This window comes from Prionailurus bengalensis, chromosome E2 (genome assembly GCF_016509475.1).
Source record: "Prionailurus bengalensis isolate Pbe53 chromosome E2, Fcat_Pben_1.1_paternal_pri, whole genome shotgun sequence".
Classification (NCBI taxonomy): domain Eukaryota; kingdom Metazoa; phylum Chordata; class Mammalia; order Carnivora; family Felidae; genus Prionailurus; species Prionailurus bengalensis.
Genome location: NC_057352.1, coordinates 4,897,433 through 4,919,848, shown reverse-complemented (window position 1 = coordinate 4,919,848; position 22,416 = coordinate 4,897,433). Strand labels below are relative to the sequence as shown.

The 22,416-nt window shown below is 38.1% G+C and overlaps 1 protein-coding gene across 1 annotated transcript; it reads left to right on the top strand.

Annotated features, from left to right (window-relative positions):
- The first annotated feature begins 16,794 nt into the window (after window positions 1-16,794).
- On the top strand, window positions 16,795-21,345 carry LOC122494753 (zinc finger protein 345-like). The gene is given in 2 exon segments (XM_043600170.1): window positions 16,795-20,215; window positions 20,217-21,345. Coding segments are annotated over 2 exon segments (2,385 nt in total). The 5' UTR covers window positions 16,795-18,016; the 3' UTR covers window positions 20,403-21,345.
- Window positions 21,346-22,416: the final 1,071 nt, after the last annotated feature.

The following is a 22,416-nucleotide window of genomic DNA, read 5'->3' as shown; positions in this document are numbered from 1 at the left end:
TCACAGTTGGGGAATTGGAGCCTAGCATGGGGCTGTCTGCTGTCCATGTGGAGCCTGCTCTAGATCATCTGTCCCCTCTCCCTTTGCCCCTCCACTGTTTGTGTGATCTCTCTCAGTAATAAATAAACTTTAAAAACAAAAGTAATTGATGTAAATAAATACTTAAGTCCATATTAAAGAAATAAAAAAGGATTGTTCATAAATGTAATCTTACCTCAGGAAAAATTAATCACGAGATTATTCTCCCACTTTCCTCAGCATGTATCTGAATTTCATTCCAAATATTTATTTGATTATGAAGTGATTGTCACTATATATTCCAACTTTGGCAGTGTTTGTTGATTTAGAAAGGTTTTTTTTAGTCAGCTTGGTTCTAAAGAATGGATTATACCCTACACTCTGTGTAAGAAGAGGAATATCTTAAGAAAATAATTCCTTTTTAATGTCTTTTACGTGCTTATTTGTAAAATTTTTCAGTAGTTGATTTTAATGGATATCTTTCCTGTGAACTGCCAATGAAGACATGACAATTCAAAAGCTTCTTTTTCATGGGTCCGTAGTTGCAGTTTAAAATTATAGTTACATAGTACATTTCCTTTAAAAGGATTAATCTATTTCTTTTATGTAGACTGGTTGGAGTTATATTTTGTCTGATTCTGGCTTTGCATTCTATAATAATGTGCTTTCTTTTGTATGCAACATTCCACACATGAGTTTGTTGTAGTTTCATTTACTTGTATATCTTGTTACAGGATGTCAGTATTCATCGAGTACATTTTAAGACCATGTGACTGGAAGTCAAGTATGAATCAGCCATGCCTTTTACCAGTAAAATTATGTATGTACTTCTTTGTATAAATATGACCCATACATAATTTGGGACTCATCATATTTCTCTCTTTCCTTTGTTAGTGGTCAGTGAATGTTTTATCATGTCTCGGTGAATTGTCATAATAATAGACAACTAATGTCTTGGTCAGTTGTCATAATAGATCATTAATTTCATCTTATATTTATTGGTGACTTTATATTCTCCTTGCATGAGAGAATCTCTTTTATGAATTGAAAGTAATTGTCCAACATTCTATATCTCCAGAGTACCTGGGTGACTCAGTCTGTTAAACGTCTGCGTCTTGAATTGGGTTCAGGTCATGAACTCAGGGTCATGAGATTGAGTCCCATGTCAGGCTATAAGCTGAGAATGGAACCTGCTTGGGATTCTCTCTCCCTCTCCTCCTGCCCTTCCCCTGCTCTCTCTCTCAAAAAAAAATTAATTAATTAACAAGTAATAATAATAATAGTAATTCTCTACCACTGTATCAAGTTTAGATTTTTTTTATTATACTCTTTTCCATAACTTTTATTATGAGGATTTTTTTCTTATAGTTTATTTGAATTTTACTTTTTTTTTACTTACATCCAAATTAGTTAGCATATATTGCAACAATGATTTCACGAGTAGATTCCTTAATGCCCCTTACCCATTTAGCCCACCCCCCTCAACACTCCCTCCAGTAACCCTCTGTCTGTTCTCCATATTTGTGAGTCTCTTATGCTTTGTCCCCCTCCCTGTTTTTATATTATTTTTGTTTCCCTTCCTTTATGTTCATCTGTTTTGTCTATTGAAGTCCTCATATGAGTGACGTCATTTGATATTTGTCTTTCTCTGACTAATTTCGCTTAGTGTAATACCATCCAGTTTTATCCCCGTAGTTGCAAATGGCAAGATTTCATTCTTTTTGATTGCCGAGTAATACTCCATTCTATAGATATACCACTTCTTCTTTATTCATTCATCCATCAATGGACATTTGGGCTCTTTCCATATTTTGGCTATTGTTGATAGTGCTGCTGTAAACATTGGGGTGCATGTGTCCCTTCAACACAGCACACCTGTATCCCTTGGATAAATACCTAGTAGTGCAATTGGTGGGTCATAGGGTAGTTCTATTTTTAGTTTTTTGAGGAAGCTCCATGCTGTTTTCCAGAGTGGCTGCACCAGCTTGCATTCCCACCAACAATGCAAAAAAGATCCTCTTTCTCTGCATCCTTGCCAACATCTGATGTTGCCTGAGTTGTTAATATTAGCCATTCTGACCTGTGTAAGGTGGTATCTCATGGTGGTTTTCATTCATATTTCCCTGATGATGAGTGATGTTGAGCATTTTTTCATGTGTCCGTTGGCCATCTGGATGTCTTCTTTGGAGAAGTGTCTATTCATGTCTTTGCCCATTTCTTCACTGGATTATTTGTTTTTTTGGTGTTCAGTTGGTAAGTTCTTTGTAGATATTGGATAGTAACCCTTTATCTGATATGTCGTTTGCAAATATTGTCTCCCATTCTGTCCGTTGCCTTTTAGTTTTGTTGACTGTTTCTTTGGCTGTGCAGAAGCTTTTTATTTTGACAAGGTCCCAGTAGTTCATTTTTGCTTTTGTTTCCCTTACCTCCGGAGACTTGTTGAGTAAGAAGTTATTGCGGCCGAGATCAAAGAGGTTTTTGCCTGCTTTCTTCTCGAGGATTTTGATGGCTTACCTTTTGAGGTCTTTCATCCATTTGAGTTTATTTTTGTGTATGGTGTAAGAAAATGGTCCAGGTTCATTCTTCTGCATGTCGCTGTCCAGTTTTCCCAGCACCACTTGCTGAAGAGAAAGTCTTTATTCCATTGCATGTTCTTTCCTGCTTTGTCAAAGATTAGTTGGCCACACATTTCTGGGTCCATTTCTGGGTTCTCTATTCTGTTCCACTGACCTGCGTGTCTGTTCTTGTGCCAGTACCAAACTGTCTTCAGGATTACAGCTTTGTAGTATAGCTTGAAGCTCTGGGATTCTGATGCCTCCTGCTTTGGTTTACTTTTCAAGATTGCTTTAGCTCTTTGGGGTCTTTTCTGGTTCCATACAAATTTTAGGATTGTTTGTTCTAGCTCTGTGAAGAATGCTGGTGTTATTTTGATACAGATTGCATTGAATATGTAGGTTGCTTTGGGTACTATTGACATTTTAACAATATTTGTTCTTCCATCCAGGAGCATAAATCTTTTTCCATTTTTTTGTGTTGTCTTCAATTTTTCTCATAAGCTTTCTATAGTGATTTTCAGTGTATAGCTTTTTCACCTCTTTGGTTAGATTTATTCCTAGGTATTTTATGATTTTTGGTGCAAATGTAAATGAGATCAATTCCTTGATTACTCTTCCTGTTGCTTCATTGTTGATGTATAAGAATGCAACCGATTTCTGTGCATTGATTTTATATCCTGAAACTTTGCTGAATTCATGAACCAGTACTAGCAATTTTTGGTGGAATCTTTAGGGTTTTCCATATAGAGTGTCATGTCATATGCAAAGAGTGAAAGTTTGACCTCCTCCTGGTCGATTTGGATGCCTTTTATTTCTTTCTGTTGTCTGATTGCAGAGGCTAAGTCTTCCAATACTATGTTGAATAACAGTGGTGAGAGTGGACATCCCTGTCTCATTCCTGACCTTTGGGGGAAAGCTCTCAGTTTTTCCCCATTGAGGATAATATTAGCATTGGGTCATTCATATATGGCTTTTATGATCTCGAGGTGTGATCCTTGTATCCCTACTTTCCTGAGGATTTTTTATCAAAAAAGGATGCTGTATTTTGTCAAATACTTTGTCTGCATTTATTGAGAGGATCGCATGGTTCTTGTCCTTTCTTTTATTGATGTGATGAATCACGTGATTTGTTTTGCAGATATTGAACCAGCCCTGCATCCCAGGTGTAAATCCCAGTTGGTTGTGGTGAATAATTTTTCTAATGTATTGTTGGAGCTGGATGGCTAATAACTTCTTGAGGATTTTTGCATCCATGTTCATCAGGGAAATTGGTCTACAGTTCTCCTTTTTAGTAGGGTCTCTCTCTGATTTTGAAATCAAGGCAATGTGGCTTCATAGAATGAGTTTGGAAGTTTTCCTTCCATATCTATCTTTTGGAACAGCTTCAAGAGAATAGGTGTTAACTCTTGCTTAAATGTTTGGTAGAATTCCCCTGGAAAGCCATCTGGCCATGGATTCTTGGTTTTGGGGAGATTTTTGATTACCAGTTTGATTCCCTTACTAGTTATGTGTGTGGTTCAAATTTTCTATTTCTTCCTGTTTCAGTTTTGGTAGTGTATATGTTTTTAGGAATTTGTCCATTTCTTCCACATTGCCCATTTTATTGGCATATAATTGCTCATAATGTTCTCTTATGATTGTTCCTATTTGTGCTGTGTTGGTTGTGATCTTTCCTCTTCATTCTTGATTTTATTTATTGGGGTCCTTCCTTTTTCTTTTTGATCAAACTGGCTGATTTATCAATTTTGTTAATTCTTTCCAAGAACCAGCTTCTGGTTTCATTGATCTGTTCTACTTGTTTTTTTGGTTCTGATAGCATTAATTTCTGCTCTAATCTTTATTATTTCCTGTATTCTGCTGGTTTGGGGTTTTATTTGCTGTTCTTTTTCCAGCTCCTTAAAGCATAAGGCTACGTTGTGTATCTGAGATCTTTCTTCCTTCTTTAGGAAGGCCTGGATTGCTATAAACTTTCCTCTTATGACCACCTTTGCTGTGTGCCAGAGGTTTGGGTTGTGGTGTTATCATTTTCATTGGCTTCCATATACTTTTTAATTTCCTCCTTAACTTCTTGGTTAGCCCATTCATTCTTTAGTAGGATGTTCTTCAGTCTCCAAGTATTTGTTACCTTTCCAAATGTTTTCTTGTGGTTGATTTGGGTCAAATTTAGAATTTTTATCCTTAATTGTGGTGCTATTCCCATGACATGATTTGGCACCATTCTCATTAACTTGTGTGTCCTCTGTAGTATTTGTGGTTTAATAAAGATTATTTAAAGCAACTTCAAGGTATAAAAACTCATTTTAAACTGATACTCTAAGTTGCATACACAATCATTATACTTTTCATCTCCACCCCTGTGCCCACCTTAACTTACTGATGCCACAAATTTTATCTTTTCATAAGTACTTTATTACCTACATTTATGATTTTTTATACTCTTTTTTTTAAGTTTGTTTCTTTTTTTATTTATTTAGAGCAAAGGGTCAGTGAAGGGTCAGAGAGAGAGTGGGACAGAGGATTGAAAGAAGGCTCTGATAGCACAGAGCCCAATATGGGGCTCAAACTCATGAGCGGCGAGATCATGATCTGCGCCACAGTCTGATGCTTAACTGACTGAGCCACCCAGGCACCCCTGATTTTTTTATACTCTTACTGAAAAAAGTATTGTAGCAGAAATTAAAATGACTTGTTCTACCTCATTACAATGCGACAGGTTTCTATAATTGTGTAGTTTTTTTAGATTTCGTAATGTGTTTTTATTTTTGAGAGAGAAAGAGAAAGCACAAATGGGGGAAAGGTGGAAAGAGACAGACACACAGAATGCGAAGCAGACTCCTGGCTCTGACTGGCAACACAGTGCCTGAGGTGGGGGTAGAACTCATGGACCTCGAGATCATGACCTGAGCAGAAGTCAGTCACTTAGTCAGCTGAGTCACCCAGGCGCCCCAATTGTGTATTTTTTATATTTAGCAGAGAGCTTTATGTTCTTATGTGGTTTTATTTACTGGTTACAATCCTCTTATTTCAACCAGAAGGATTTGCTTAATATTTCCTGTAGGACAGGTCTACTTGGAAACTTAGACTGGTTTTTACTTGGGAAAGTCTCCATTTCTACATTCATGGAAAACAGTTTGGCCAGGTAGGGTATTCTTAGTGGACATGTTTTGAACTTGCAATACTTAAATACACTGGCATTTCTTCCTATAAGATCTACTAATCATCCCACTACTAATCGTATAAGAGCTCTCTTGGACGAGACAAGTTGCTTTTGTCATGCTGGTTCAACATTCTCTTCTCGCCTGTGAGTTTGATAGGGTTAAATATAAGGTGTCACTGTATTCACGTCTTGATATTTATCCTACTGTGAATTGACTGAGCTTGTTGCAATTGTCTCTTCTTTCCACATACAAGACTTCAGCTCTTCATGTCAATGCTTTGCCCCCTTTCCCTCCCCACTCTTAAGGGGTTCTCATAATGTACATACTGGATCACTTGTTGGTGTTCCATGAATCCATAGACCCTGCCCTTTGTATTGAACACAAGAGTACTTTAGGTTGTCTGATTCTTTATTCTACTTGACCAAGTCTGTTGTTGGCCCCTTAGTGTATTTTTAAATTCAGCAATTGTACTCTTCATCTCCCAATTTCTTGTTCATTGTTGGTGATATGTTCTGTTTCCTTGGCTTTACATTTTGGTCATGAATAGTTTTCGTGCTATCATTTAGTTACCTATCTATTTTTCTTCTTCCTCCATGAGCATCTTTATGGTGGTTATTTTGAATTCCTTGTCAGGCAATTAATACTACTTTATTAATTTAGGACCAGTTTTGGAGATATATTTTGTTCCTCTAATTGGAACGTGATTTCCTCTTTCTTTGCATCCCTTGATATCTTTGGGTGACATTTGGTAATTAACAAACAAACAAAAACAACCCAAACAAACCATAAAAACATAACAAAACAAAACAAACGAAGCCTCTGGGCCCCGGATGATGGACTTGATTTGTAAAGAGGAACACAAAATATAGTAATTCTTGGGGCAGTGACACACGTTCTGGGCATTTGTCATGTCTGAATTTCTGTAACTGCCAAGTTTAGAAATGCGGTTACTTTTTAGAGCCCGTGATACCTTCCTGTCTCGGTTTGTCTTCAGCTCTGTAGTCTCTCCCGTGTTTGAACAAATGCTCACCTTCTGTCTGAGCAGCCAACACAGAGTATCCAGGGGATGCTTTCATTCCTTCTGATTTCCATGTCATGAATGACAGAAGGGAGCCCCTCAGGACAGCGAAGAAGCCAGATCGTCGAACATATATTTGTTTCTGTCCTCAACAGAGGGAACACTTTTCTCACTGTATTGCCATGGAGTGTCAGGGAGGGTGAGCAGCTGTTGTAGGCAAGTGTCCATGTGACTCTTCTTCATTTGTACTTGACTGTGTGTGCTGTATTCTCCTAATGGGCTTCTGGAGCCCTCAAAAAGTTCTTTGGTCTATTTTTGTCTCCATGGAGGAGCAAAGTCCGGGTGCTTCCTATTTCTCCATGCTGGTTGTATCCTATCATGGGTATTTTGCACATTACTGTACTTACATATATGCATGTCAGTGTAGTAAGTGTGATGACTGCTTTTGTATCTGTTAGTTGTATCTTTCCATAACACCCTAGGCTTGTTGGTAGACAAACCAACAAGAGTCCTTTGGTACAGTGCTATGGGAAGAAGTGGACACTGTGGTCCTGACTATTTATACTTAAGGGATGATGGGCAAGGTGATGGGGTGCAGTGAAATGCAGAATGTTTACTATAATGGGTATAACCAAACAGGAACAATTATCTGTAATGAAATGCTACTGCTAGAAGAGATCAAGGATAGAAAACCTTCTGGGGAAAACCCCACCTTAAGTCAGTTATTTGCAGAACAGTGTCTTTGAAGCAGTAGTCAAAAATCCATTTTTAAACAAACATATTCTCTGGAAGGACGTTTCGAAATGCTGAAAAGTCATCTCGTCCATACTGAAAATAGTCACTGGAAGTATTTCAAATATAAAGTTGGATTAGCCATTCCCTGAAATATTCTGAGAGTTAGGCATTTGGAAAGGAAGATAAAAATTCTAAATGTGATTGATTTGAGAAGCCCTGTTTGGAGGATTCATTACACTTCCACCAACACGTAATCCCCCTGTTCCCAAGGCTCTGATTTTGATAAATACAGGAGGGTTTAATCCATACATCACTGTTCAATAGTTACAATATAAGACAATTTGGAGCAAGTATTTATGTGCTGTGATCTTAGGAAGGCCTTGAGTTGAGCCCTCTAGCTTCTGTAATTACTGTGTGTTTATAGAGGAGATAGAGGGTACCAAGGCACTGAGTGTGGGAGAAACATGAATCCAGGGTGAAATGTTAATAGACATGAGAGAACTCCATTTCCAGAGAACAAGTATGAGATTAAGAAATGTGGAAAAGTCTTCTCTGTAACCTCAAATCTGATTGTACATGATTGTATCCACACTGGGTAGAAGAGTTACAAATGTAATCACTCTGGACAACTTTTGGCTAGTCTTCAAAACTCACTCAACAGCAGAGATGTATTTCATAATGGGAAGAAATCTAACAAATTTATACAATGAGGAAAAGTCTTTACCACTCAATACGCTTCTACCTAAGGAGGTACATACTGGGGAGAATGCTAAATAAATGTATTTAAATATATATAAACACACAAACACATGCCCGGCAAAGTTGTTAAGCCCAACTACAAAATTTCTGAACATCAGCGAGAGTACACTGAATGAAACCCTACAAATGTAGAGAATGTGATGAAGCACTTAGTTTGTAAGCAAAACTGTTCAACATGAGATAATACATCCTGAGGAGGTCACTTACAAATGTCAGAATATTGGCAACCTCTTTCTCTGGAACTGAACCCTTCCTCAGCATCAGAGAAAACATACTGGATAGAAACCTTAGAAATGTAATGAATGAGGAAGTATTTTGGGTTTTAATATACACTTCAGGAAAAACCAAAGCCTTTATAAAGGATAAAAACTTTACTAAGATGTAGACATTTGGCAAAGTATGGAATGAAAAGGCAAATCTAAATAAAATGAGAGAATTCACCTCAGGAAGCAGTAAGTCAATACCACTTTTCAGACATGATTCTAAATCAGAGTGTTTATGGAGAGGAAAATCCAAAGTTGAAACCTGGATATCACTTCCATCAGTGTAGGCATAAGGGGCACTAACCCCTCCATCATGGAAAATCTGAGTATTTCTTGAGTCCTCAGAACTTAAAACCATACCTACTATTCCATGGAAATAGCCTATTGTTGACCCCAAGGCTTACCTACAACATTACCAGTCAATCATCCCATTCTTAGTTGTCTGTGGTATAAATGGTATTGTTAGGATTAAGGAAGCTTGAGAAAACAAAAGATTAAGAAAAGTATAATGAAAACACATTTACAGTAGTGAATGGGTTTATATTTTTTGAAAACCTGTGTATAAATGGACACACACAGTTTAGATGCATGCTATTGAATGGTCAGGTGTAGTTTTAAGATGTCTGAAAGGATCGGGGCGCCTGGGTGGCGCAGTCGGTTAAGCGTCCGTCTTCAGCCAGGTCACGATCTCGCGGTCCGTGAGTTCGAGCCCCGCGTCGGGCTCTGGGCTGATGGCTCAGAGCCTGGAGCCTGTTTCCGATTCTGTGTCTCCCTCTCTCTCTGCCCCTCCCCCATTCATGCTCTGTCTCTCTCTGTCCCAAAAATAAATAAAAAGGTTGAAAAAAAAATTTTTTTTTAAATAAAAAAAGATGTCTGAAAGGATCAAGGCAGAATGGATGTCTGGAGAAGGACAGTTATTCTCAGTCTGTCTCCTTTTTTCTATTTTCCATATTTGAGGGTTTATTTAACATGGCATATATTACTAATTTTACCCATAAATCATGTCATGCTATGGCTTTAGTGCTTCTGTGCATGGAAAATGATTTGATTTTTGTTGTCTCACAGACATGAGGGACTCTTTTATGATAGGAAATTCATGTTTACCTATTTTTTCCTGGGAAGATTAAGGACTCTGGTATGCCCTACATAGGAAGGAATCTTACATGCGGTTGCTGTTTGTGATGGATATATAAGAGTGACATCAGCCACCAAGAAGTGTTCAAGGCATCATGTTTTGCAAAAAAAAGATGCTTGACAGAGAAACGTTCTGAATTTAAATATTTTGCCAATTCGTGTGTAGAAAAAATACGGTGGTAGCTCATGAACGCCTGAGTATATCGTCATAATAGCAATTGTTACAAGTCAAGAATATTAGTTATGTATCTGAAATCAAGAGATTTTCACGGATATCTGAGGAAAGTATAGCTAACTCTTCTCTAAAGGGGTGAAAGATGGTTGTCGATCTACTTTTACTCAATAATTAGCCTTAGTTTGAACAACATGGAAAGTACAACTCACAAATCGATACATTAGAGGAAAAAGAGTGGTTCTTGAAAGATTTTAATGTGTATTTTGACCAAGGATCACACAGTGATTTTGTAGTGGTTTGTTAAAAGTCTATTTGAAATTAATATATATTCATTAATCATCCTGAATGGATTTGAATATGTTAACACGGATTTATACTGAAAGAAGTGGTATCCTAATGCAACCTTAGCCTGCCCCATCTTCATCAAGGTTGCAGGTAAACAGGAACACAAAGTACACTTGACTCTTGTACAAGATGAGTTTGAGCTGTGTGGGTCCAACTTATAGGCAGATTTATTTATAGTACAGTACTGTAAATATAACTTCTCTTCCTTTGAATTGTCTTATATTTTCTTTTCTTGAGCTTCCTTGGTGGTAGAAATACCATAATAAACACCTATAAAATATCAAGTATATATTGATTGACTGCTTTTCTTGTCAGTAGTAGGCTGTTAAAATGACGTGTTGGGGAGTCAAACTTGTACACAGATTTTCAACTGCATGGGTGGTGGGTACACCAAACCCCTGCCTTATTCAAGGGTCACTTGTACTTGTTTAAGCAGTGCGGTGCTATCACTAATAATTTTTTTCCCCAGTGGCCTTAAACCTCAAATTATTTGAATTTAATTTTCCCTAAGTTTACATATTATATCTTTTCTTCCTTTTGTAAGTGCTGGGGCATTAGGTGCTTTTAATAAGAATGATATAGGAGTATTATTGAGAATATACCTGAACAATTTCCTGATACTGCTGCCTTGGAATCCATTTTGTATAACCAGGCTGACTGCAGGGGGTTTTGAACTGACTCCAGCTCCACCCAATAGCAAAGTCACTAGATAACAGCCCCACAGTCACAAGCAAACAGAAGTTCCTGATAAGAATTCCCCAATCATCATTTGTGTAAGAGTGCCCACTCTCAGTATATTTACCTTGCACATCCTTTAGAGAAGACCCCTGCAGAGAGCGTCTGCCACTCTCCACTCATTTTGATGTGAATTGTGCATTCTAGACTTAGCCCAGGAGCTCCACAGCTGTCCAACCATGCACCCCAAAAAAGACATCTGTCCCAATTCCTGCCATTCCCTCTGCCTGTGCTCATCCTTGACCTCTACGTCTTGCTCCCCATGACATATTATATACATACCCCATGGTCTATCAATAGTCAATTATTTCTCTTTTGTTTATTGATACTGGGCTCACAAAATGATTCACAGTTTCTACTTAACAAGGGCTAATTGAACAAAGTTACTACAAATATAAGACCTCTCTACAGAACTCAATCACTATTTAAAGTCTTAACCTATATGTTTAGTTTAGTTTAGTTTTTTCCTTCTGTGGTTTCTGTGAGCATATGGAACACAGATGTTTATGGTTTTGATATGCACAGAAGACAATATTTTATATTAAGTTAAAGAATGATTTTGGAATAACAGTCCTAGTTAGGAAGAATTAAGCGTGTGTATATGTATGTATGCAAACTAGATCACGTGTGTATATGTGTGTATGCAAACCTAAATCTTCAGAAGGAATGGGAATATTTGTTCAAATGAGGATATTCCAAATCTCAAAAATGATAATTTCCTCACAACCAAAAATGTTACGGATTTTTAAAAATTGGGAATACTTCTCTACATTGTTTGTATTGACTGTATGTGTCCTATATCTCTGTGCATCTTGGTTTGAGAATTTCCCCATGCAAATCCTGTCTTGCCTACCTGGCTATTACTCATGTAGGATGTACTCTGTTTCCAAGTTCCACAGTTTATAAACTATTGCTTCTATGACTTTTGCAGTGATTTTAAGATTAGTGTGCATGAAATGACATGGTGTTCAAATGTTACTTTGAATATGGGAGTAATTCTACAGGGAGTGTATTAAATTCCATGTAGTTTATTTGATACATTCCCTTCCTTCTTGATTAGAGAAGAACACTGAGTAAAACTTCTTTAGACACTATTCTTTTCCCTTCTCAGGAGTCACCTCATCCAAGTTACTCCCTTTAGTGGAAGAATTTGCTGAGGTGAAAACTTGGAGAACCGTGAGTCATGGGTCGTTTTCACATTTATTTGAAAGGAACATGGACAGTGCTGAGAGTTTAGTAGATGTTCTAACTGTTGGAAGAAAACAGTATTCTATTAAGAGTGATGATGCAGCTCAAGATAAGAGATTTAAAAAAATCTAGGCTGAAGCATTGGCATGAATCCTTCATGTGGGGAAGGACATTTGTCCTAGGCTGCACGAGTGGCTCTGAATTATAGAAGGGTAAATTTTACTCGTTTTCTTTCCAAATCCTCTCCAGTTCTTCTGTCTCCTCATCTCCATTCCAGTGATGTAGCCATCATGATTGTTCTTTCCTCAGTTAGGGAGACTGCCCCCTCCCACAAAAGCCATGCTGGCTCTTCTTGGTTTTTAGTAGCTTAGAATTTTTAAATTTTTAAAAAGTATGCTTAATTATCAGAGAGAGAGAGAGAGAGAGAGAGAGAGAGAGAGAATGGTGAAGGGACAGAGAGGGAAAGTGAGAGAACCCCAAGCAGGATCTGCACTGTCAGCACAGAGCCTGATGCACAGGGCTCAAGCTCATAAACCGTGAGATCATGACCTGAGCTGAAGTCAGATGCTAAACTGACTGTGCCATCCAGGCGTTCCTAGAATTTTTTAATATAAAAGAAATGCTTGGTAGTTGAATCAACTGAGCCATTTCTAATATCGCAATACATTGTTGACACCACTTCAATGGAAGGAACAGGAAAAAAAAAACATCAATTGTACACAGGATTCCCTCAGGCACTTGGTATGGAGAGAATTATGAGGACAGATAAAACATGAGGATAATATACTTTGAGAGGAAGATAGTTCCTACTAAAAGCAAATATGAGAAACTCCTGAAATGTGATGAAAGCTCTGACAAGAAGCTCCCTTTGGTCACTGCAAGGTCTTTGAAAACTTCTTGTGATGAACAAATGTGACGGAGATGGGGACTTGTGAATCAACGTGGTGGTTTTCTGGGATTGAGTCAGATCCTTTTCTCATGATTGATTAAATTCTCTAGTGGTACTGTGGACAAGATGATGTTGGATGCCATAGGTGTCTGTCCTTTCCCAGGCCCAGTTTTGTGGAGGTTGATGGAGAGGAGAATGTTGTGGGCATAGCTTGAAGATGTCACATGCCAGAGATGGTGTTGAAGAGGAAGATGGCTGCTGGACACTAATAGTTAGAACCAGCAAGGCATGTGGGTAGTTCCTCAAAGCACTGGCATCGCAGGAATATAAGCCCAATATAGGTCTGATCCAGTGTTGATGGGTGTTCTTCCAAGGATCCTGACCCACAGCTGGCAGAGACCTTCCTCACATCCACTCAGCCCTGTGTTGAGTCAAGTCTGTGCTCCGAACTGTGTGCAGAGCACTGATTGCTTGGGAAGCTGGTCACCAGTCACCGGCACTGAGCATATTTCTGCTCTAAACAGCCTACCCAGTTTTTAGGCTAGATGACGCTATGATGTTTCACAGCATGGGCTGTCCTTACACCCATTCGGACCTGAGTGGGAAGAGGATATCTATCAGTTGTAGAAACCAATAAGATAAAGTAGGGTAGCATGTGCTACCCACATTTCACATTGGCTCAACAGAAGGACAAGAATTGCTTTTCAATACCTGTTGTTTTGGGGTATTGAGATTTCCCCAGTGATGTCTCATGTGAATAGTTGCCAGGTGAGCTTACTCTGAGAAGTACTGAGTGGGAATTACCTCTGTCACTATTTTTGTGATGTCACTCCTTTATGATGAATGTTTTTATGTCTCATGAGCTAAGAAAGGTTTCCCTATATACATGTATTTATATTTGTATGCTTAATACAAGTGTACATGTGTGTATAAATATGCACACACACACTAAGATTGTTTATCCATGGAGTAGAATATTAAAATAGTGTAACTTGATATTGAAAAATAACACTATTAATACAGTGACAAAGTCCTTCCTTTTTTTTCATTAAATTTTTTTTTTACATTTATTTTTGAGAGAGAGTGAGAGATAGAGCATAAGTGGAGGAGGGGCAGAGAGAGAAGGAAACACAGAATCCGAAGCAGGCTCAAGGCTCCGAGCTGTCAGCACAGAGCCCAATGCAGGGCTCGAACCCACAAACCACGAGGTTATGACCTGAGCTGAATTCGGACGCTCAACAGACTGAGCCACCCAGGAGCCACCAAAGCCCTTCCTTTTAAAGATTATTCTATATGATATATTGCTTTGTTGCTTGTTTGATTGGTTATGACTGCATCGTTGTTATCTTTTGCTTCTTTTCCTATTTTTATCGTCTTCTTGTAGGTATAGTTCTAGGAAAATTTCAATGGACTAAATTTCTTCAAGCAAATTTTAGCTGCCAGGAACATATTGTTTACTTACGTTTAGAATTCTAATGAAGATATTGTGGTTTGGATTTACCACGTTTGTTTTTTCCAGACACCTTACCTATTTTTTATTTGTTTCCTGTGTTTCCCTGTATTCATATTCAGAAAATAGTTCTAAATTTCATTCTATTTCTCTGGACATTGTATACTCAGTAACATATTACTTTAGGTAGAAATTAAAACATACTTTTTTTTTTGAAGCATGCTTTTAAAATCTAATCACTGTGTGACATTACTTTCTATATTTAATTTCAATTTGTTACTATATGTACACTGATACTTATCTATTGACTACTATTTTTTGATGAGTTTTTTCTTTTTAAGTGAAGTCACATGTACAGATCATAAGGGAACACTTCAGTAGAATTTCACAAACTGATCACATCTCTATGATCCACTGAGAACAAGAAACATAAATGTTGGTCCTCTATAATTCTTTTTCATGGCTAGTGGGTTTTTAAAATATGTTTTAGAAATCTTCTCTAATATTGAAACCACAGGCACAAATCTTTTTCTTTTTCCAAACATATCATTATCTTTACGATTCCAATCAGAAATGTATTAAAAATAGCTGTGTTGTGTGGTTTGCGTACAGACATAGATTTCTATTCTTTGTCTTTCCCCAACATGGCTACAAATTTCAATGTATTCTGAAAATGTTTGAGCATGCTTTCTTTTCATTGGCTTGAACAAATCATTTCTTCACATGGACTAACCTCATTGTTATCTTGGAACAGACTTCTGTCAGTTCTCTGTCTTTTTCTGCCTCTAGTGATGTTGAGAAATCTCACAAGACTACACCCTCAATGTCAGTTTTGAGGTCAAAAACGTTCTATCTGGAGCCCCGTCTCTTCCCTGCCCCTCAGCATAAACACAGAGCCACCCGAGGGAAGTAGCTCAGTAGAGACCCTGGATGTCTGCCTACCTTACTCCAAGCTCCCACCTCCCTATGCTCTGGTGGGCCTGCCCTTCTCTCTCAAGCCTGCCTCATTCTCAGTAAGGTCGGTCCCTGCTCCAAGAAACCTGCACAAGTTGCTGCCCACACCTCATTTCCTGACCAAACAGTTCTGGAGGGCCTCAGTTCTGGTGGAGTTGATGTCAGGTCTCAATTCACAAGCAGACTGCAGTGCATCTAGCTATGACTTACCATGTTCAGGCCAGGGACCCTACACTGTCCATAGCAATCAAGGAGAGCATCTACAGGCCGCTGTCTAAATGGTCTACGGGAGACATAACTGTCTTTTCTAACATACAGAGGAAGGCAGGGCCTTAGACAAAATGCCAAGGTGGAAGAATTTATCCAAAGTCAAAGAAGAAGATATGGCCATGAAGAGAGATTTAAGTGAAATGGTTGTAAGTAACATGCTTGATGGAGAATTGAAGGCAAATTCATAAGGATACTCTCTGGGTTGAAAAAAGAATAGTGAGAACCTTACCAGGGAGCTAAAACAGCTAAAAAAGAATCAAACAGAGAAGAACAGTGCAATGAATGAGATTGAGGGACACTTGGGTGGGTCATTGAATTAAGCATCCAACTCTTGATTTTGGCTTAGGTCATGATGTCACGGTTTGGGAGACAGAACCCCAACTTGTTCTCTGCAGTGACTGCCTCTGGAGTCTGATAGGGATTTTCTCTCTCTCTTGCTCTGCCTCTCTTGTGCTTTCACTCTCTGTATCTCTCTAAAAAATAAACAGTTTTTTTTTTTTAAGTAAAGAAAAGGAAAAGATTGGAAACAGGCTTAGCAGTGAACAGCAGGCTGGAAGTACCAGAGGAATGACTTTGTCACCTAGAAGAAGAAAAAAATGAAGAAAAATAATGACTCTAAGCAAAAGACAGGAGAAGAATCATGCAACAGTATTGACTCAGGGAACTCAGAGACTCCATCAAACGTAATAGTATTTGCATGATAGGATTCTCAGAAGCAAAAGGGAGAGAAAAGGGGGGGTGGAAGTACTTTATTTTAAGAAATATTAGCAGAAATCTTCCATAATCCTGGAAGAAAACAGACCTCCAGATCCAGGAATATCAAAATAGATAAAAACAAAAAAATAAAAAACTATATGCTGCCTCTAAGGACCCATTTAGACATAGAGACACCTGCAGGTTGTTTTCTTAGAAAAGAAACAGGTTGTTTTCCACTGCTCCCCAGTGGATTTCTTTTCTAAGTTACTTGATTTGTTAGGGTATCATTGTATATGTAGTTGAAGCATTACCAATTTTGTTATTTTTCTTGTTACATGGGCATTACTTTCAATGTTATGTTACCTTTTTATTCTGGTCTCTATTTAATTTATTTCTGATGTTTCCTTCTAAATAAAATAATTTCAGATTTTGCTTTGTAATTTCTTCCTCTACAAACTTTCAGCTAACAGACTTCCTTTTCTAGTTCCTTTTGGTGTAATGTTGTTAATTTCGATGTTTTCCTTAACTGAAGCATTTATGGCATTAAAAAATAGAAAACTCGAAAGCAGTAGAAAACCTAGCAGAAATAACTCAAGCGATGACCAAAATAATACAAAATAAAAATAAGGATCCTTTAGGGTTTTCTATAGATCGTGTCATCTGTGAACAGAGATAAGATTTTTAGGAGTTTGTAGCCTTCTTTACAGTAGTTATTCCTTTCATTTGTAACCTGGTAATGCTGGTACCACAGAGTATTTTCATATTTTCCCTTATCTTCACTCCTTGGAAATACTCAAGGAGATTTTAAGTACCTTCTCGTGAAATGCTTGTTTGAATGATCCACTGAATTTATCGGACATAGCAGCTTTCCTTGTTTAGAGTTAGTTTGTTTTTTTGTTTGTATTTGTTTAAATTACTCTTTGAATCTACTTACTACTCAGCAGTAGTGATTTTTTTGTTGTTGTTGTTTTCATGATGGAGTATAGGTGGTTATACCTTATTTGAATTCATTATCCTCTGTTGGTATCAATTTGTGGGCATATAATTATCCATTGTTGCCTCTTTTATTCATTTTATTTCAACAGTGTCAGTTATAACATGTCTGCTTTCACTTCACTGCTGCTTTAGTTGGTCGTTTCTCTTTCATTCTGATTTGATTGAAAGGTCTATCAATTTTGTTCATTTTTTCTCAAAGCCAATGCTTCCTCTGGTTGCTATGGTCTTAGTTTTACTGTATGCTATTTTGTTGATTTCAGTTTTATGTTTAAGTTTCCTTCTTTGGTGATTTTGGGCTCATGTGGTAGTTTTCCTGATCATTCAAGGTATAAGAAAATGATTTCTACGATAGCATGACAGTACTACAGAATTATCTATTAGGACATATGGTCAGTATGTTGCATGCAACTTTATGTGTCCATGAAGGAATGAAGTCCTGATGATTCCTTCTCAAACATTTAGTCGATGTTTTCTGATTGATTCTAAGGTTGCATAATAGAAGTCTTCAGTATATTCATCTGAGAGTAGTAAGTGGGATGATTTTACTTTTCTGTTATTTGATATCTTTCAGCTGTATCTTCACAATGCACCCAGAATTTCCTGCCAAAGCCGTACTTAGAACCTTCTCTCCAAAAAGTGTCAATCGGTGAACATAGTACCCTTGAGAATTTACACTTAATGATAGATTGTGACAACGATGGGGAGAGTGAAGGGCATCAAACATATGACGGACATTTCCAAACAGAGACATCTTCCCATAGGAAGAATCTCACTGACCCATATGGTGAAGGATATAAAGCATTTTGCAAAACCTCCCCTTGTAAGTTAGCTACTTCTACAAAGCAGTGTGTTTCCATCACCAAAAACTCAAGTCAAAGATTCAAACATAATTATTTGTCGAAAGAAAATTTGGAAAATCTGGAAAGTTACCTCATTCAGGTGGAAAATAAGTATTTGAACCAATTTGAAAATAGGATCGGATTGACCTTTCAGACAACTGTTTCTGAAAATCATAAATTTAAAAATCAAGAAGAAATTGTTAAGGGGTGTCAATTTGAGGGGCACATCACAAAGAAGTCAACCCTACAAAACTACGAGAGTATTTTCAATGGACATAGAATTGTTCCTTGCAGTGAATCTGAGAGAACATTTAACCAAGGCTTAATTGTTAACAAATGTCTATGTACTCATTTGCCAGATAACCATTTTGAATGTAATAAAGGTAAGGAAGTTTTGTCTCAAAGATCTAAACATATTATACAGACGAGTATGCTTATAAAAGAAAATCTTTATAAATATAATGCATGTGGGAAAGATCTGAAGGAGTCCTCCAGTGTTGGTGATCATCAGACAATTTGTGTGGGAAAAAACACATACATGTGTAATAAATCTGGAAGTGTGTGGAGTCAGTCACGAAGACTACATGCACATAGGACGATTCGTCCTGGAGAGAAAAGGTACACTTGTAGGGAATGTGGCATAGTCTTTCATTGGCACTCGGCACTATCTCAACATCAGCGAATGCATGCTGGAACGAAATTGTACAAATGTGAAGAATCTGGTAATACCTTTAAGGACTACTCATCACTAAATAAACACAGGCAAATCCGTATCAGAGTGGGACATCACAAATGTCAACAATGTGGCAAAGCTTTTAGGAGGCACTCCTACCTTCCTAGACATCAGAGCATCCATACTGGAGAGACCCCTTACCAATGTAAAGAATGTGGCAAGGCCTTTAGCCAGCACTCAACCCTTACTCAACATCTCAGAATTCACACTGGGGAGAAACCTTACCAATGTAAATATTGTGATAAGGCCTTTAGCCAGCACTCAAACCTTATTCGACATCATAGAGTTCATACTGGAGAGAAACCTTACCAATGTAGAGAATGTGGCAAGGTCTTTGGCCAGCACTCACACCTTACTCAACACCACAGAATTCATAGTGGAGAGAAACCTTACCAATGTAAAGAATGTGGCAAGGCCTTTAGCTACCACTCAGTCCTTATTCACCATCACAGAATTCACACTGGAGAGAAACCTCACCAATGTAAAGAATGTGGCAAGACCTTTACCGAGCACTCAAACCTTACTCGCCATCTCAGAATTCATACTGGAGAGAAACCTTACAAATGTAAGGAATGTGGGAAGGCCTTTACCCAGCACTCAATCCTTACTCGCCATCTCAGAATTCATACTGGAGAGAAACCTTACAAATGTAAGGAATGTGGCAAGGCCTTTACCAGGTACTCAAATCTTATTCGACATCTCAGAATTCATAATGGAGAGAAACCTTACAAATGTAAGGAATGTGGCAAGGCCTTTAAAGGACCCTCAGACCTCACTCGACATTACAGAATTCATAGTGGAGAGAAACCTCATCAATGTAAGGAATGTGGCAAGGCCTTTACCAGGCACTCACACCTTATTCAACATCTCAGAATTCACACTGGAGAGAAACCTCACCAGTGTAAAGAATGCGGCAAGGCCTTTAGCTACCACTCAGTCCTTATTCACCATCACAGAATTCACACTGGAGAGAAACCTCACCAATGTAAAGAATGTGGCAAGACCTTTACTGAGCACTCAAACCTTACTCGCCATCTCAGAATTCATACTGGAGAGAAACCTCACCAATGTAAAGAATGTGGCAAGACCTTTACTGAGCACTCAAACCTTACTCGCCATCTCAGAATTCATACTGGAGAGAAACCTTACAAATGCAAGGAATGTGGCAAGGCCTTTACCAGGTACTCAAATCTTATTCGACATCTCAGAATTCATACTGGAGAGAAACCTCACCAATGTAAGGAATGTGGCAAGGCCTTTACCAGGCACTCACACCTTATTCAACATCTCAGAATTCACACTGGAGAGAAACCTCACCAGTGTAAAGAATGTGGCAAGGCCTTTAGCTTGCATTCATGCCTTATTCAACATCTCAGAATTCATGCTGGAGAGAAACATTACCAATGTAAAGAATGTGGCAAGGCCTTTACCTGGTCCTCAATCCTTACTCGACATCACAGAATTCACACTGGAGAGAAACCTGATAATGTAAAAAGAATGTAAGTCACTGCCTGTAAGTGGTGCCCAGCCCTTAAGGGACATCAGAGAATTCCTATTAGAGAGTAACCGTACAAATGTAAAGAATGTGCCAGCTCTCCCTGCAAGTCACAACTTACTCCACATTCTAGTTATCACATAAGAGCCAAAGTGTGAAATGGAAAGTGGCCATGCCTTTACCTGGAATTCAATCTTTGCTCAATACCATAAAATGCACCCTAGATGCAAACCCTAGAAATGTAATGAATGAAGACCCTCATTTTAAATATACACTTTAGGAAACACAAGAGATGCATATAAGAAAGTAACTGGAAAGATAGATTTACAAAAGTACTTCATTGAACATCACATGTGAATCATGTTACAGAAATCAAGTTGAAAGGAGTATATCTGTCATTTCATTCAGACATTGCTTCAAAATACTTACAAGGAATAACACAGAGTTAGACACTTAGAAAACATATATGCTATTCTGGTCCTAAAGATCTAGTGGATCGGTTTTTGAACAGGTATAATTAATTTCAAAATGTGCTTTGTTTTGTTTTTTGTTTTTTGGGTTTTTTTTGTTTACATTGACCCTCTTTGGGATTTGTGACTAGCAAATATTAATGTATTCCTACTCTCAAATCCCTTCGGAATATTCATTTATTCCTGGTGGATGTGTGAATCCATGTGGATGACTTGTTGAATCAAAAGTATGAGATGCCCTTCTTTATTAGATGGGACCAAGGCATGTCTAATTTTCCACAGAAGATAAAGGATAGTTTGATGCACAACAGCTGAAGCAAATCTAAATGGAGATGCTGTTTGTGGTTATACCACTGATGTAAGTTGTCATGAGACAGGTGTTGAGAACACCATTGTCCATTTATTAACTCTAAAAACTTCCTGAATATTAGAAAGAAAATGTTTTACGTTAAGGTCTTAAAGGCAAAAGAGGTGGCAGTCCAGTGCACTGATAGATCTTTGTAAGAGCAATAGTCAGAGCACATGAGTTGATGTGGCTGCAATGAAGACATCTTCACAGATGGCAGCCAGAGCCTAGCTAACTCTTCCCCCAAATGGCATAAATTGTACATCCACATCTCTCAACAATTACCTCTGGCCTGATATTTATGGAAATCACTACTCCCCTGTCATTACATCCACACATGAATGCTTTTTTACCACTTGTATTCTATATTTTGAACGATTTGTTGAGTCGAGTGGATTTGAAATGCATAAATTGGTCTGTGTGAACTTAATATATTTTAATTAATAAAACATAATGGTTTTTAATATGTTAACATGGATGTGTAATGAATGAAGTGTGATCCAACCAAAATGTTACCACATTCTCTTGTATTTAAGGTTGTAGGTAACTGATGGAATCTATAACTCATTTCCTAACACAACGGCATAACATACCCAGTAATCCGTTTTCTCCGTGGCCTTAGGATTTACATAATGTGCCATTATTTTTCCTCTCATTTATCCATTATACCATTTTCTCCTCTTTGTGAATACTGTGATATTATTATGGATATATTATGGGGTCTAGAGGGGTACTGCTGACCATTTGCCTAAGGTCCCCCGTGAAACGCTATTTGGCATTCATTTTGCACAGCCAGTCCATTTGTTTTTAAGTTTATTCTGAGACAGAGCATAAGCATGGGAGGAGCGAAGCAGTGGGGAGAGAATCCCAAACAACCCTGCTGTCAGCACACAGCCAGACACAGGCTTCAGACCCATTAACTATGGGATCAAGAGCCACATGCTTAACCTACTGAGGCATCCAGGTGCCCCTAGCCAGGAGTTTTATAGGGCCTTGACTGACACCAGCCCCTCTCACTAGTACATTCCCTAGACAACACCCTACAGACTCACAAGATAATGTAACTTTTGATAAGACAGTTTTAATCTGCCCCTGTGACCAACAGTGTCTCCTTTCTCCCAGTGCTTTCCCCTCTGTGTCCCTTACAGAAGGCCAGAGCTTGCTTAAACCTGCTATAGTTTGAATGGCGAAATCT